General features: G+C 43.9%; 1 protein-coding gene across 3 annotated transcripts in view; it reads right to left on the bottom strand.

Annotated features, from left to right (window-relative positions):
• The window catches only part of pcxb (pyruvate carboxylase b), a 331,727-nt gene that overhangs the window by 16,400 nt on the left and 301,815 nt on the right, over positions 1 to 13,512 (bottom strand). For all 3 annotated transcript variants that reach the window (XM_071206476.1, XM_071206477.1, XM_071206478.1), the window contains exon 22: positions 8,262 to 8,441. In XM_071206476.1, the coding sequence (XP_071062577.1) occupies positions 8,262 to 8,441 (180 nt within the window). The remainder of the gene's footprint in view (positions 1 to 8,261; positions 8,442 to 13,512) is intronic.

Raw genomic sequence — 13,512 nt, 5'->3', positions numbered from 1 at the left:
GGATTAAACGTGTGTTTTTTTTACCACAATGTTGGGGAAATTAATGGATAAATCGGGACACTAGGTCCACCGTTTCCCCGCAGCGAGGCTCCCCCCGTTGACAGTTTACGTGGGCTGGGTGCAGTGGCGGACTGGCCATCGGGACGAATCCCGATGGGCCGGTACCGAAGTGGGCCGGTCGGATAAGTCTCAAGTTTGAGAAGGCTAAATAACTTATTTTACCTGACGCTGCCCGCCTGCGGTGTCTATAGAAAAGAGATGAACTCAGTGTGCGGAGTTTAAATCTCTCAAGTCATATTACAGGATAAAGGAAATACAGTTTAAACTGCCGTATGCAGAGAAGACGCCGACGTGTCGCACTTATCATTCATATTACACTGATATCACATCATCAATCAGATCATCTATCATATATTTCCTTATCGGAGTCAGCTTCTCCAGCCTCATCTGGCCGTGCAACACTTACAGTGTCACAGACTGTATGCAGAAGTATTATTTTAAGCAACACATTATGTTGACGAAACACTCGAGACAAATGTAATTAAAGTCAGATCCACTCGTGTCTTAGACGTGAACGCGCTCTCAGCTGGAGAGAGAAACCCTGGCTTGATTTACCGAGTTGATAACCAGCGTCGTAGGACCGCTTAGCGAGATCTCGTTTGTTAGTTTGTTTGTTACTCATATCCAGGGTCTGTTGAACTGGCTTCGTAGTACAGGGCACAGGTGGCTAGCAGCGCTAAGGTCAAAGACACAGACATTATACATTATATTTGTATTTTACCAGGATGCAGTGACACAAATATTTACATATTTACATTTACTATCTACAGCACCCGCCGCCCCTGACATCCCCCACTCCCCCCGTTGACAATTTACTAGCGGTACCGAAGTGGGCCGGTCGAGAGTCCCGGGATGATTTTTAGTCCCATTCCACCACTGGCTACATGACCATATGATCGCCCATATTGACGCACCTCATTCCTAAACTTCTAACAGATACAACATAAACCGATCCTTCAGCCTCATGAGCTCTCAGACACGTTCAACATTAACCTGTCATCGCTGTCTGAGCTTGCTGTTGTGTGCGCCGTCGTGCGTTTACATCTGACTGTATATATATAAAGGTTTACATGCAGATGCTGGGATCCTGAACGGTGCAGCTGGAGCGCTGTGCCCGCAATGACATCACCCATCATTTGGCGGGACTTGAAGAATCCGCGAGAAGATCCAGAAAATTGTCAACATTGAAGGGCAGATTAATGGTTATCAAAGTACAAATATCCAAAATCAGTTCAGTAACGGTTTTCAAGGGGACAATATTTACTCAAATTGATGGGTTTGGATGATGGGGGAAAACCGTGTCACAGGCTCTTTAAGTAGATTGCGCTACGACGCAGCGTCATTCAAAATAAGCACCTCTTCTCGCTTCGCCTTAGCAAGAAGGGCCATCTGGTGAGACATCTCACTTCATGTTACTCTGATGACTGGGGTTACGTAAGTAACCTATAGTTCTCATTCATAACACTCCGTTCGATGTCTCACTATGGGATATTGAAACTTCCGTATTGCTAGACATGCTTATCTCGAAAATCAGCAAAACAACCAGAACTTAACAGGTAGAACCCTGTCTCAACACGGGGCCCAGCACTGTGCGGGCCACACTTGGAGCAGAGACATCTAGCCTGTAAAAGCGGACAAAAGTGAGTCCACGAGTAGAATGAGCACGCAGGCTCGAGGGGCTCCGATTCCGCGGCTACCGCCGTTGTTGTGCCCCAGCCTGACACAGCGCGGGGCTCAATCACCGCGGCGGACGCCACCATGTCCCGATTGCCGGACGGCGAATCAACAGACATGAAGGGGTCCTGTCCCGACAGGCTAGCTTGGCAAGCTAGCCATCGGCGGAGGCTCTTAATGGTGAAGTGGGCACAATGCCCGCACAAACCGGCGTGTTCCAGCCCAAGGCAGGACGAGCAGACCTGGTGTGAGTCCGTGCTCAAGATCTTAAACCCGCAGCCGCAGAGCCGAGCCTCCGACTCCTCTGGTGTGAGGGAGAGAAGGGTCCATCCTCGTTTGCCGGGGTGTCGGCACGGAGGGACAAGCTAGTAACAGGTATGTTACCGAGAAAAGAAATCCAACCTTATCGTTATTCCGAAAGGAAAAAAACGACGGGGTAGATTTTTCTCCAAAAAATATTAACTGGTGTGTTAATATCTTTCTTATCTCCGTCTCCTCTGGTGTGAGGGAGAGAAGAGTCCGTCCTCGCTCGCCGTGGTGTCGGCGCGGAGGGATAAACGAGCAACAGGTATCTTACTGTTTGAAGAAAAAATCAAACCTTACCGTTATTTCGAAAGAAAAAATGGCGGGGCAGATTACAATATTAACTGGTGTGTTAATATTTGTTCAATTCTTCTGCAAAGCAAAAAAAGTAACCGGCAAGCGCCCGCCGACCGAATGTTAGCTTGGGTTCAGTTTGTGGACTGTTAAGCTAGCCCGGCTACTGATATTCGAGATGTGCTCTGAAGCGAGAAGAGGTGTTTGAATGACGCTGCGACGTAGCGCAAGCTACTTAAAGGGTGGGTGGATTCCCTGACGTAGACGTCAAGATCACCAGCTAATCAGGATTGGCGTAATGAGATTGATGCTTCTGTTTGCATACGTGTTGAGGCGCATCCCACAGGTACGGCCCGTCCACACTACAGCGTCGACAGCTTCAATCTGCCCATTCACTTTGAATGGGGTGACGTCACGTTGCTTCGCTTTTTCGCCGAACTGAATTGTGGGTAGGATAGCGGTCCGTCTCCGCCGTCAGAAGTTGAACATTGTTCAACTTCGAAGGTAGAACATTGTTCAACTTCTGACGCCGGAGTAGCCAGCGCCAGCCAATCAAATCCCGTTTTGGAAAATCTGACAGCTGGGAGAGATATCCCGCCGTTCATTTCTATATTTCCCAAAAAGTTGGAGGAGAAACTAATTATCGCTGTAGCAAATCACCCGGTTTTGTATGACCAGACCCTCTTCACCTACCGGGATACAAACCGGAGGAACCCGGCATGGAGGGAGGTGGCAGAGACAGTGGGTGAAACTGGTAGGTTTTCGCCTGTTTGGGGAGTTATATATAAATATTAGTGCTGTCAAAATTATCGCGTTAACGGCGGTAATTAATTTTTTGAATTAATTGCGTTAAAATATTTAACGCATGTGCAGAATGGCCCGCCCCATACGTGCCACCAGTGACAGCGCCAGGGTATGGCTGGGGTAGGCTACACCCATACCAAGAAATGGCTTAGCCCCACCATGAAAAATGATGTTAAAGTAAGCAAAATAAAGTCTGCCAACTCACGCGGAGTAAATTGCACACACAGCAGTTAGTAAGATTGATTTCAGTAGCCACGGTTTTGAAAACTTTTGTCCCGTAGTGATCGTCTTCTCAATAGAACATCTTTGATAACGGCGTGGTGTTGTTGCAGGAAGTCCCGACGGAGAACACTTTTGCTGTAGTACAGGGCAGAGCCATATCATAGTAATAATATGGCTCTGGTACAGGGGTGCACATAACTGGTACGCAGGTTATGTGCGTAATCTGAAATGCGTACCATCACTTGTGTCACAAAGCGCATTTGCGTACCGACGTGCTTGTGAAGCTTTTCCAGAAGGCGGTTAGATCACCGGACGACAGAGTCGGTCTCCGTGTGCGCACAGACAGGGCTGCTGTTAACGTCAGTCTGTACAACGGAACTGTGCCAAAACTACGCCAACCGGCTGCGGAGGGAGACTCCCCCCTTCACTGGAGACCTGCGCTAAAACAGCTGATCACAATGTTCACACTGTGAACCCCACGGTTTGATGATTGATAGGTGTGTGGGTTGTCTTTCATTTTGACATGCAGAAAAATGTTTTATAATAAACATAGATACTGTATGTTAAATGGATATATCCGCCTTCTTTCATTTATCTTTCCATTCCCACAACAATATACATAAAGAAATGGCATATTTTGGACATAGTTCGAATGGTGATTAATCATGATTAATTAATTTTTAAGCTGTGATTAATCTGATTAAAAATTGTAATCGTTTGACAGCCCTAATATATATATATATATATATATATATATATTGCTCCCATAAAATCCCCGGGGGTTTTTGCTTTGTATGTCGGGGGCGGGAGATTCATGTGATTGGTTGTTGGTCGCGTTGCTTGAATAAAATCCCCAAGCTACAGACACGCCCAGCTCCAAGCTTTTTTTGAAGCTGTAGTGTGGACGCTCCGAGACATCGAACGGAGTGTTATGAATGAGAACACTTGAAGCAGAGGGAAAAAGAAACTAAATGCTAGTTATTTGTTTTTACATTTGCATATAAGTGAAACCACTGTTGTGCTAAGATCTGCAGTGAACCACTTTAGTTCCCTCCATCTCATATTTTTCCCTCCAGTAAAGTGCCAAAAGCAAATCAAAGAAGACTGCAGTGTTGCTGCATATCACCAGCCATCATCCTGGTTCCCTCTTAGAAACAGAAGAGGAGAAAGAAAGAAAAGTGGAGGCTGCTACAAAACTAATGATGGGATGCTTTATCTGCCCACACAGTTGTTGGTCTGACACGACTTGTATAGAAAATCAATCTGAGGCTACTTATAACGTCGGCTGAAGAGATTATGTCAAGACAAAGACATTTGGCCCAAAGGCTTCTGTTTTGTTTTTAACATATTTTTTAGCTTTTGATGACACAGGGGAGGAGTAGCCCATTGAGTGGCTTCAGAAAATATTTCTTGGAACTATTCACACAGAATAAAAGGCAAATAGCACAGCTTCTTTAGCGACTGACCTCTATGTGTGTGTGCCTATTTATTCTAGCTTCATTCAGGTTTAAATAATGGTCACATAAGCTAACATGCTAAGCACAGCATTGGCAATCTGCATTTGTGTTTCCACTCATTTGCACTTTAAGCATGTGTGCAGCAAATCCAACATTCAGCTGACCGTTAGTCTCCTGTGTGCTCACATGCTCTGCATACATCCATGTGATGTTTGCAAATGTGTGTGTGCTATCATGTTCTACTCTCTGTGTATGTGTCAGGTGTAGGGGTGTTAGTGGGCGCACGTGTGTGTGTGTGTATTACAGAAATCTCCAGACAAAGGGCCCAATGCAATGCTATTAGTCACAGAGCTAACAGTTCAAAGATAGCTGACTCGTGTGTGTGAGAGGAAGACACTTCAAAGATGGCCGGCTCATTGGAGGCGCTGCTCGTTAACATTCCGTCCTCCAAGAAACTGTATGATTGTTTAAGTGGACAGATACTGTGTGAGAAGAGAGAAAGAGTGTGCATTCACAAATGAACATTCTTTCTTCAAGGTTATTTACTCTCTCCTCTTACTCTTAAAGGTGGGGTAGGTACGTTTGAGAAACCGGCTCGAGATACACTTTTTGTTATATTCCATGGAATGCTCTTAACATCCCGATAGCAATGAATATCTGAAGTGCTTTGATAAAAGCCGTAGTGCTGTAAAAAGCACGACCAATCATCTTAGCCGGCCCGGCTAAACGGATTGGATGGCCTACCTGCCTGTCAGCCTTCCATCAGTGCACAAACCTATCTCGTGCCCTCATTGGTCATGTGCACGTACGTGTGTGTTGGAGGAGGGGCTCTGTGAGGAAGTGGCAGATTTTCTCCGGTTGTGTATTTTCAAATTCTAGCGCACTCAAGCCGGCTTCTCCAAAATGACCTACCCCACCCTTAAAATAACGCCACAACACACTCCTTTTGTTTCATTGTCACAGATGTCCTTCTCTTCTTCTCTCTCAGAGTGCAGTGCCTCTGAGGGATGCGCTGGATTTTCTGACAATAATGTTTTTTCTTGAATCCACTTGCTTGCTGATGGCCTCCTCATGCCCCCCCATCTATCCTCCCACATCCTCCCCTTCGTGGCCCTGCCGTGCTTCTAGCTTTCTCCGCTCTGTCCACCCACGCTGCATCTGAACTGAGCCTGGCAGAACTAAAATGAGGGAACGCCTCAATTACAATTTTGTTAATTAAAACGGATGTGAATGCAAATACAATTACATTCAAGAAATGAATGCATACTGTATGAGAGCATTTGATATAATGCTCTGTTACTAATTAATTCCATCAAAGATCCTTAAAAGAAACATTACTTCCTTCTGCGACTGATGCAGATATCTCACAGCTATACTGTAGCATGCATCGCTTTAAATGGGGTTTAAATCTTTAAAGTTGGATGCAAATGCTGCTAACTAATAAGCTGATCACACCTCATAGTGTAATAACAGTCAAATACAGACACAAACATTCAAACTAGAGTACGATTTATGAGACAAAATGCCCCAACTAACATAGCAATGATGTAGGAAATGAATGTGATAAAATACAACTTTTACTTTATCTAACTTAGAAGAGCTTGACCCCAATTATTTTTGATTTATTCTCTGTAAGGGCTGTGAGATGTTCAGAGGGTGACAGCTAAATAAATCAGATTTATCTCAAACTTACAGCTCGCATGTAAACACAGGCGCATCAAAATATTGTGAAAGGAAAGCAAAAACAATTTAAACCAAGGCTGAATGACACTGTGGATCAGAGGCAGGCAGAGAATGAGTTCTCTGAGCTGTGTGAAAACGGCTGCATTTAATATTGAGGGTGGGATGCTGAACAAGTGACGTTCAGCACAAAGATTTGTAACGCTGACCAAAAGATTTACATGGATTCGGAAGACTTCGACAACCGGTTTATTTGGTAGGAATGACTCCCATGCCACCTTTTAGGGAAATAGATCGATTGAGAGACACTAATAGAGAGGTAGCAGATAGTGATTGGCAAGGGCAGGACTGCCTGCAGGCTAAATGACAAATATTTGATCGTATAATCTCCCAGCTTTACTCCATTTAACAGAGAAAGGACATCTTGATGGTAAGGGTGACAGGAAGTCAGGAGTTATTTTCACAGGGATGTAAACAAAGGGGAGGAAAGATGTGAGGGAGAAACCTACAGCTAAGTGATGAAAGGAGCAAAAAGCTGAACTTGACAAGGCAGGAGAAAAAGACCCTAGACTACATTAAAGTGGCCATGAATGGGTGTGGATATCAGCCTGATAGATATGGATCAGAAGGTGGGCTTGCTACACCTATGAGTAACTACTTTAGAATAATCCTTTAATTATAAATCAGGCTCTGCACAAAAGCTCTGCTGCGGCCTCAAAATGTGCCACACACAGGGACACGGTGTGTGTCCTGAGGGAAAGTGCGGATAGGGTCTCGTACCCAATATTTCACATTTTAGTTGGCAGCCAGCTCACTGATAATACATTATGAAAAGCAGGATTTGGGGAAAAGACATTCACCAGTTTCCTTTCTTCCCCCAAGGAATAGAAAATCTACACTCTGACTTTTCGGGGAAATGTCAAGTCAGCCAATATGTCAGCAGGTTTTTGGGAGAATGTGACAAACTTGTCTTTATTCGTGTTTCAGTCGCTTTAGTTGCTCCCTTGCTATTTGCAGTTGTGAATAGATGAGAAGGGGACGGACGCAGGGACACTGAGTAGAGAGGACAGAGCAATACCAAGGTTTTCTCCACTGTTTGCAAATGTCAGCTGCAACTAAGCATGTGACACAATGTGTGTGTGCAGTTGCATACTGATGGGATTTCAAATTCTCTCTGCATGTGTCCTTACATATAAAGTAGAAGTAAAGGAAGGAAGTTTTGTAAGTGATGGAACTAAATAAATATTGTGGTTGTATTAACCTTAGGAGATAGCATTAAAACAATCTTTTGGAGTTCTACATTGTTTAAGAGTCAAATTAGGATCGTATATTTGATCAATTGCAGGTTCGATTCCGCCCCTTGGGACCTTTATTGCATTTAATCCCCCTCTCTTAATCTCACCTTTTACTGCAGTGTCCTCCACCAACCCTTTTAGTTGTTCTTCACTTCTATGCGTGTCAAATTTCATTTTCACCTAATGTATCCGTAAAAAAGTCATAATCAGCACACGAATATTAAGTTATGGCTCATAGTGACTCTACTTCTTGACAACCAATTATAATGTGAGTTCATGTGGGCGGTTTGGATACATTTAAAAAATACCCTCAAGGCAGACAACCCAAAAACATAGTGTGCCTTGTGCCATGGAGGAAGAATACAAAGCTAGAATCTATTCATGTTCTTGTATGGAAATGGTCAAAAATCCACGTTAGACTTTAACTTCAGGAGGAAAGTGGCTGGCGCGCGCGCGTGTGTGTGCGCTGTACCTTGGATCTGAACGGCTCGGGGAATCCTCCATGTGGGATCCCGATGAATCCCTGCAGGAACTCCACCACCGACAGGGGGAAGGACAACTCATCCGCCCTCTCCTCCACCTCCGCCCGGGTCAGGTTGTTCTGCACCATGAACTGGGCCAAGTCCCCCACGATCTTAGAGGAGGGGGTCACCTGACAGGGAGAGAGGTACAAGGGTTACTGTCTGTGATCAATCCCTACTGTTGGTTCAGATTCAGAGGGTGAAGAGGAGAGCTAATATCAGCTTAGGTTAGTGTTTCTGGTACACAAGATATTAAAGTGCAGCTTCTGCAGATGATATCTCAGTTGGCTCAGAACAAAGAAAGGGGCAATCACTTCTCTGGCCTTTTAATCTGACAAACATCAGGAAAACTCATTTGTTTTATTGGTGCAATCTTGGTTTTAGTTGTAGCAGCTGTTAGCAGTCGGCACTTGTTTGTCCTGCTGTGTGGTTTTGTGTCAGCAGTGTGCAGGTGGAAATGTGCATGTACCATTTTTTCTGCATCAAGAGGAACGTGGTGACAGACTCTTAGTTTTATTAGGATGCTTTCTTTGAAGATTAAACACTGAGGATAAGAAAAGGCCACGACTGCAGAATGAGAAATGAAAAATACTAACATCCATACAGTCCCCGTAATCATAGGCTTTGGTACACGAGCTACACTTCTCTCTAAAAACTAAATGAGCCTCACAAATAAAGACGAAAGAAATATGAAATATAAAGTCTTATATTTATAATGGCATTTCATTATGGTAATAGCTATCCATATTAGCATAATGGTGATACGTGGTCTTCTTTTTTAACTGTTAAAAGGACACTGATATCAATTGCACTTAATACTCTGTTAATGAATGGATTCTGGTGTTCCATTTGGTATTCGGACCATTAAAGAGAGAGAGGTCAAATAAATCGACCCATTAATGCAAAACATTTAAACAACCTTTGGATCACTTTCTGCATCTCACTCACACATCAAAGTGTATAATTATTCTCATAGTTGTCATACATAATATTCTCTTTAGAATGCTTTTAAGGTGGTTAGAAGTTATTCAAAGTGTATAACACATCTGTGCAGGAACAACACAACTTGTTCCTAGCTTTATTTGAAAATGAAATATAAATAATGGAAAGAGAAACACCAAACTCGTGTGAAATGATAAACTAGTCTCACAATTTGGAGCCACCAGCAGAGGACATACAGTGTCCTGTATGAGTGTGATTCATAGTTTCACTATGAATGTCTTAATGGAAAACAGCTAGAGAACAAAGAGAAGGCCTCTCACTAAAAAGGCCCATTAGTGTGGCAATTAATGCACTCTGGTGATTTCTGATGGCAGCACGACAGAAGTAAGAGTTGACGGCTGAATAAAGATCAAACACTCTCCAAAAGAGAACCTGACACCTATTTCTAGAGATGTGATGCCAAAGAGAAGCACACGTGTTCTGGGATTACCACAACCTCCTGAGGCTCGCTGATCTCCGGAGATCACTTTAGTCTTTGAACAAGCACAGTCTAATTTGTTTGTGTGTGTGTGTGTGTTTGTGTTAGAGCCTTAGGTCCCTGGAGATGACAGGATACAGACCACCTCTTCATTCTAACAGATCGTACACTGGGCTAACACATCAGTGCTAATGGTGTGGTGCAGAATGCTACCAATTAAGATACACTTTTTTCATCAAAGGGAATCATACCTGCTCTGAGACTAAAGGAGTACTATACTAAAGCAATTAGATTGTACCGCTTTCTTTTTCATCATTTCCTGCAGGGTTTCCACACTTTTCCAGATTAACATTTACAGGCTTCTCTGTGGAGTTACAAATAGCTAGCTGTACATCCATAAGTTCCTCCAACCACTTTTTCCTATAAGACGTTTGTGTGAAATCATCATAATAGTGTGTGAATTATTGAATAATATGTATCTTGTGAATTCACAGTGAACTTTTAACTTTAACCATCATATTTCTACTCTTTTTTTAAAATAATTTTTTATTCTACTATTTCAACAACTTAGACAGTTTATACATCAAAAAAACAAACACAATTAGTAGAAGCGGGCAATTCATCTTTGTGTTTGAGTGGACGGTGCTACATTTGAAGAATGCCCTTCTGTTAGTCTGTTGCGATTACTGATCAACGAGAAAGGGACGGAGGGACAGATGGAGAACCAAAAACATGAAGCGTCTGTGTACACAGATATTTCCCCTACAGCTCAGGATAGTAACACTGTTCACAACGGTTTTCAAAGCAGCCTTGCAAGCTGATTGAAACAAGTGTGCACTTCCCTGCCTCAACACCTGAAGCTCAGTGTGTTTGGGTTTGTGAATAGAGCGGCTAATGATACATTGCTCTAACAGAATGACTATTTACAGAAAGGCTTAAGAGATTTGAAAGGGCTGCTGAAATCCCCTGCGAGGCCATTAACTTTCTAAAGCTGGGGAACCAGAAAAAAAAAATCACTGCTGAGTTACTTGAAATCTATCTGAAACACAGAAGGTAGCGTGACTGTGCATTCCTCTTCTGCATTCAACCGTCTCCTTTGTCTCAAAATCCATCTTCTCATTTATTCTCTGCAACGTTAACAATCGTTTCTCTTCTTCTGATGAACAATCATTTTTACTCCATTCCTATCCGCTTTGCCTCATATCTTCTGTCTTCACACTAGCAGCTGCGAGTCTTTACTCCTCATGAATCCCCCCCCCTCCCTGCTCCCTCTTTTCCTCCGTCCCATGGCCGAATATTTCTCTTCCCCTTGATCCACGGCAACATCGAGAGTGTGCTCATTATCAATCTCCGTTGATAAATCACCCACCTCCAACTCTCTGGGTGCCTCACACAGGAAAAGAAAATCTTATTTCCAACAGTGTGTGTGAGCCGCGCATGATGTGTGAGCTTTTCTATACTTTTGGACGAGGAGTGAGGTAAATCACATCCTGGCCGAGCTGGGTTAGAACAATCTGATTTCCCCTGCTCTACACAAAAAAGGCAAAATCTAAAGCCCGCTGCACATTCTGGAAGATGCAGACCATCGGCCACTAGCAGCTTTATGGGGCTTTAATATTTCAGTAAAGAAATCAAACAGTTCAAAGTCAAAAAAATGTTTTGATCTTGAGCAGTCAAGAAGATGTGAAATGTAGTAGTGAGTTGTTTGGAATAAATGTCTTATGTCATGTTTTTTATGTTGCATTACATCGTTTATTTGCCTGAAGATGACGTAAGCTAGAAGGTCAACGAGTAAATTGTCTGTTTTATTGTACTAACAGGGCGTATTACTGTAGGTAAGAGTGAGACAACTTTGAAAAGTTAAGCGATGTGGTTCCCTAACAAAAGAGAAAAGCAATTTTCTCTCAACCTGAAAGACTTAAAAAGAAAATCCACACAAAAATGACTTTCTTTCATACTTATGGCCCCCATCGGCTACTGCATCTCTCAGTTTACCTCAGCTTCACTTTGACATTTAATTCCATATGAACAGAAGCATCTAGTGCCTTTCCATCTTCAGTAAGGTGGCTCGTTGCCCTCAGCCTGCAGCACCCTGATCTCTCAGAGCCTCTCTCACACACACTTAAACTCTTCTGTAACCTTACACAGTTCATCACACAGCCTCATATCATCACACTTGACACACACGACCCTCTAAACTCTCGTCCACCTCCATCAGCGCTGACCTGCCCTCTCCATCCATCTGCATGTTAGCTCTCACACACTCCTCTTCTGCTGCCTTTTGTCCCTCCTTCTGACTTCCACTAATGCACAGCTCTCCATAAGTGTTGCTGCACTCCTGACAGCACAAAGCTGGTGCCTGTGTGTCTGTGTGTGTGTGTGTGTGTGTGTGCGCACGCGCGTGCGCGTGTGTGTGCGCGTGTGTGTGTGCGTGCGTGCGTGTGTTTTCTGTCTGTGTAATTTGCTTGAATTTGTTTTGTTATGTAACCCTATCCAAACCTGAACTCCCCTAATGGGCAAAGGATGATATCATCCGCAGCAGAGTGTGCATCTGTGTGAGTGTGAGAAAGAAGGCGCACACAACACACACACACACACACACACACACACACACACACACACACACACACACACACACACACACACACACACACACACACACACACACACACACACACACACACACACACACACACACACACACACACACACACACACACACACACACACACACACACACACACACACACACACACACACACACAGGCCAGCAGAACAAGGGGCAGAGTGAAGAATGGTACCTGTCAGGAGAGGAGGAGACTGGAGAGGAGCGATAACGAGAGACTCAGAGGAGGAGGAGGAGAAACGATAGAAAGATTAGAGATACATGAAGGAAGGGTAATCGAAATGAGGGAAGGTGGGAGGGAGAGAGGGAGATGAGTCGAAGTGAAAGTGGAGAGGGAGAGACGGCAGACAGGATGACTAAGAGAGGGGCAGAGAGAGAGAGAGAAAGGGATGGACAGATGAACCGAGGGGAGGAGAGCAGAACAGACGAGAGTAATAGACATCTGCAGCCCCACAGGCAACAAGAGGAGAGGCTCCACCTGCGAGAGAGACACAGAGTGGAGGTGAGTGGAGACGTGTCTGTACTTCCAAAAGGGAACAGGCAGAGTAAGTTAGGGAGAGGAGAAAAGACAGAACATACACACAAATACAACTTGTCCTCCTTGTATTGACAAGCTCATGTTGCGGCAGATGAGGCCGAGCGATGAAGAGGAGAGGAGGGAAACAGAGGAGAGGAGGGAAACAGAGGAAGAGGAGCGCAGAGTTGGAGAGGCCCTGGGAGAGCAGAGAGCTCCGCCAAGGCTGTTTCCATAAGTGGAGAATAATGAGCGTATCCGCCGCGTGATTCCAATACACTAAACAAAATAATGAGTTCTTCTTTTGCCCTTGCTGCACCCTCCGAAATACAGCAAGTCCTTTTTCTGTAATTCTGCTGACAAACAGACCTAATAGTCTACATTGCCTCCTGATATGTTGACTGGTTTATTATATATTATTATGACACCTAAAGCATTGTAGAATTATTATTATTATTTGGTAATTCAATCAAAACAAGTCTTTGTGAAGTAGCTGCATTGGTAGGCCTACTTTATACAATGCCTCCGAAAATGTAACGCAATGAATATTAAATAACAACTTAAGTGCATTCAACTTAACCAACAGATAACAAATATTCCAGCTACACACCCACCATGTTTAAATACACGCACACAATACTG

This window comes from Pseudochaenichthys georgianus, chromosome 18, assembly GCF_902827115.2.
Source record: "Pseudochaenichthys georgianus chromosome 18, fPseGeo1.2, whole genome shotgun sequence".
NCBI classification, from domain to species: Eukaryota; Metazoa; Chordata; class Actinopteri; order Perciformes; family Channichthyidae; genus Pseudochaenichthys; species Pseudochaenichthys georgianus.
The sequence above is the reverse complement of the archived record's forward strand: the minus strand, read 5'-3'. Positions and strand labels throughout refer to the sequence as shown.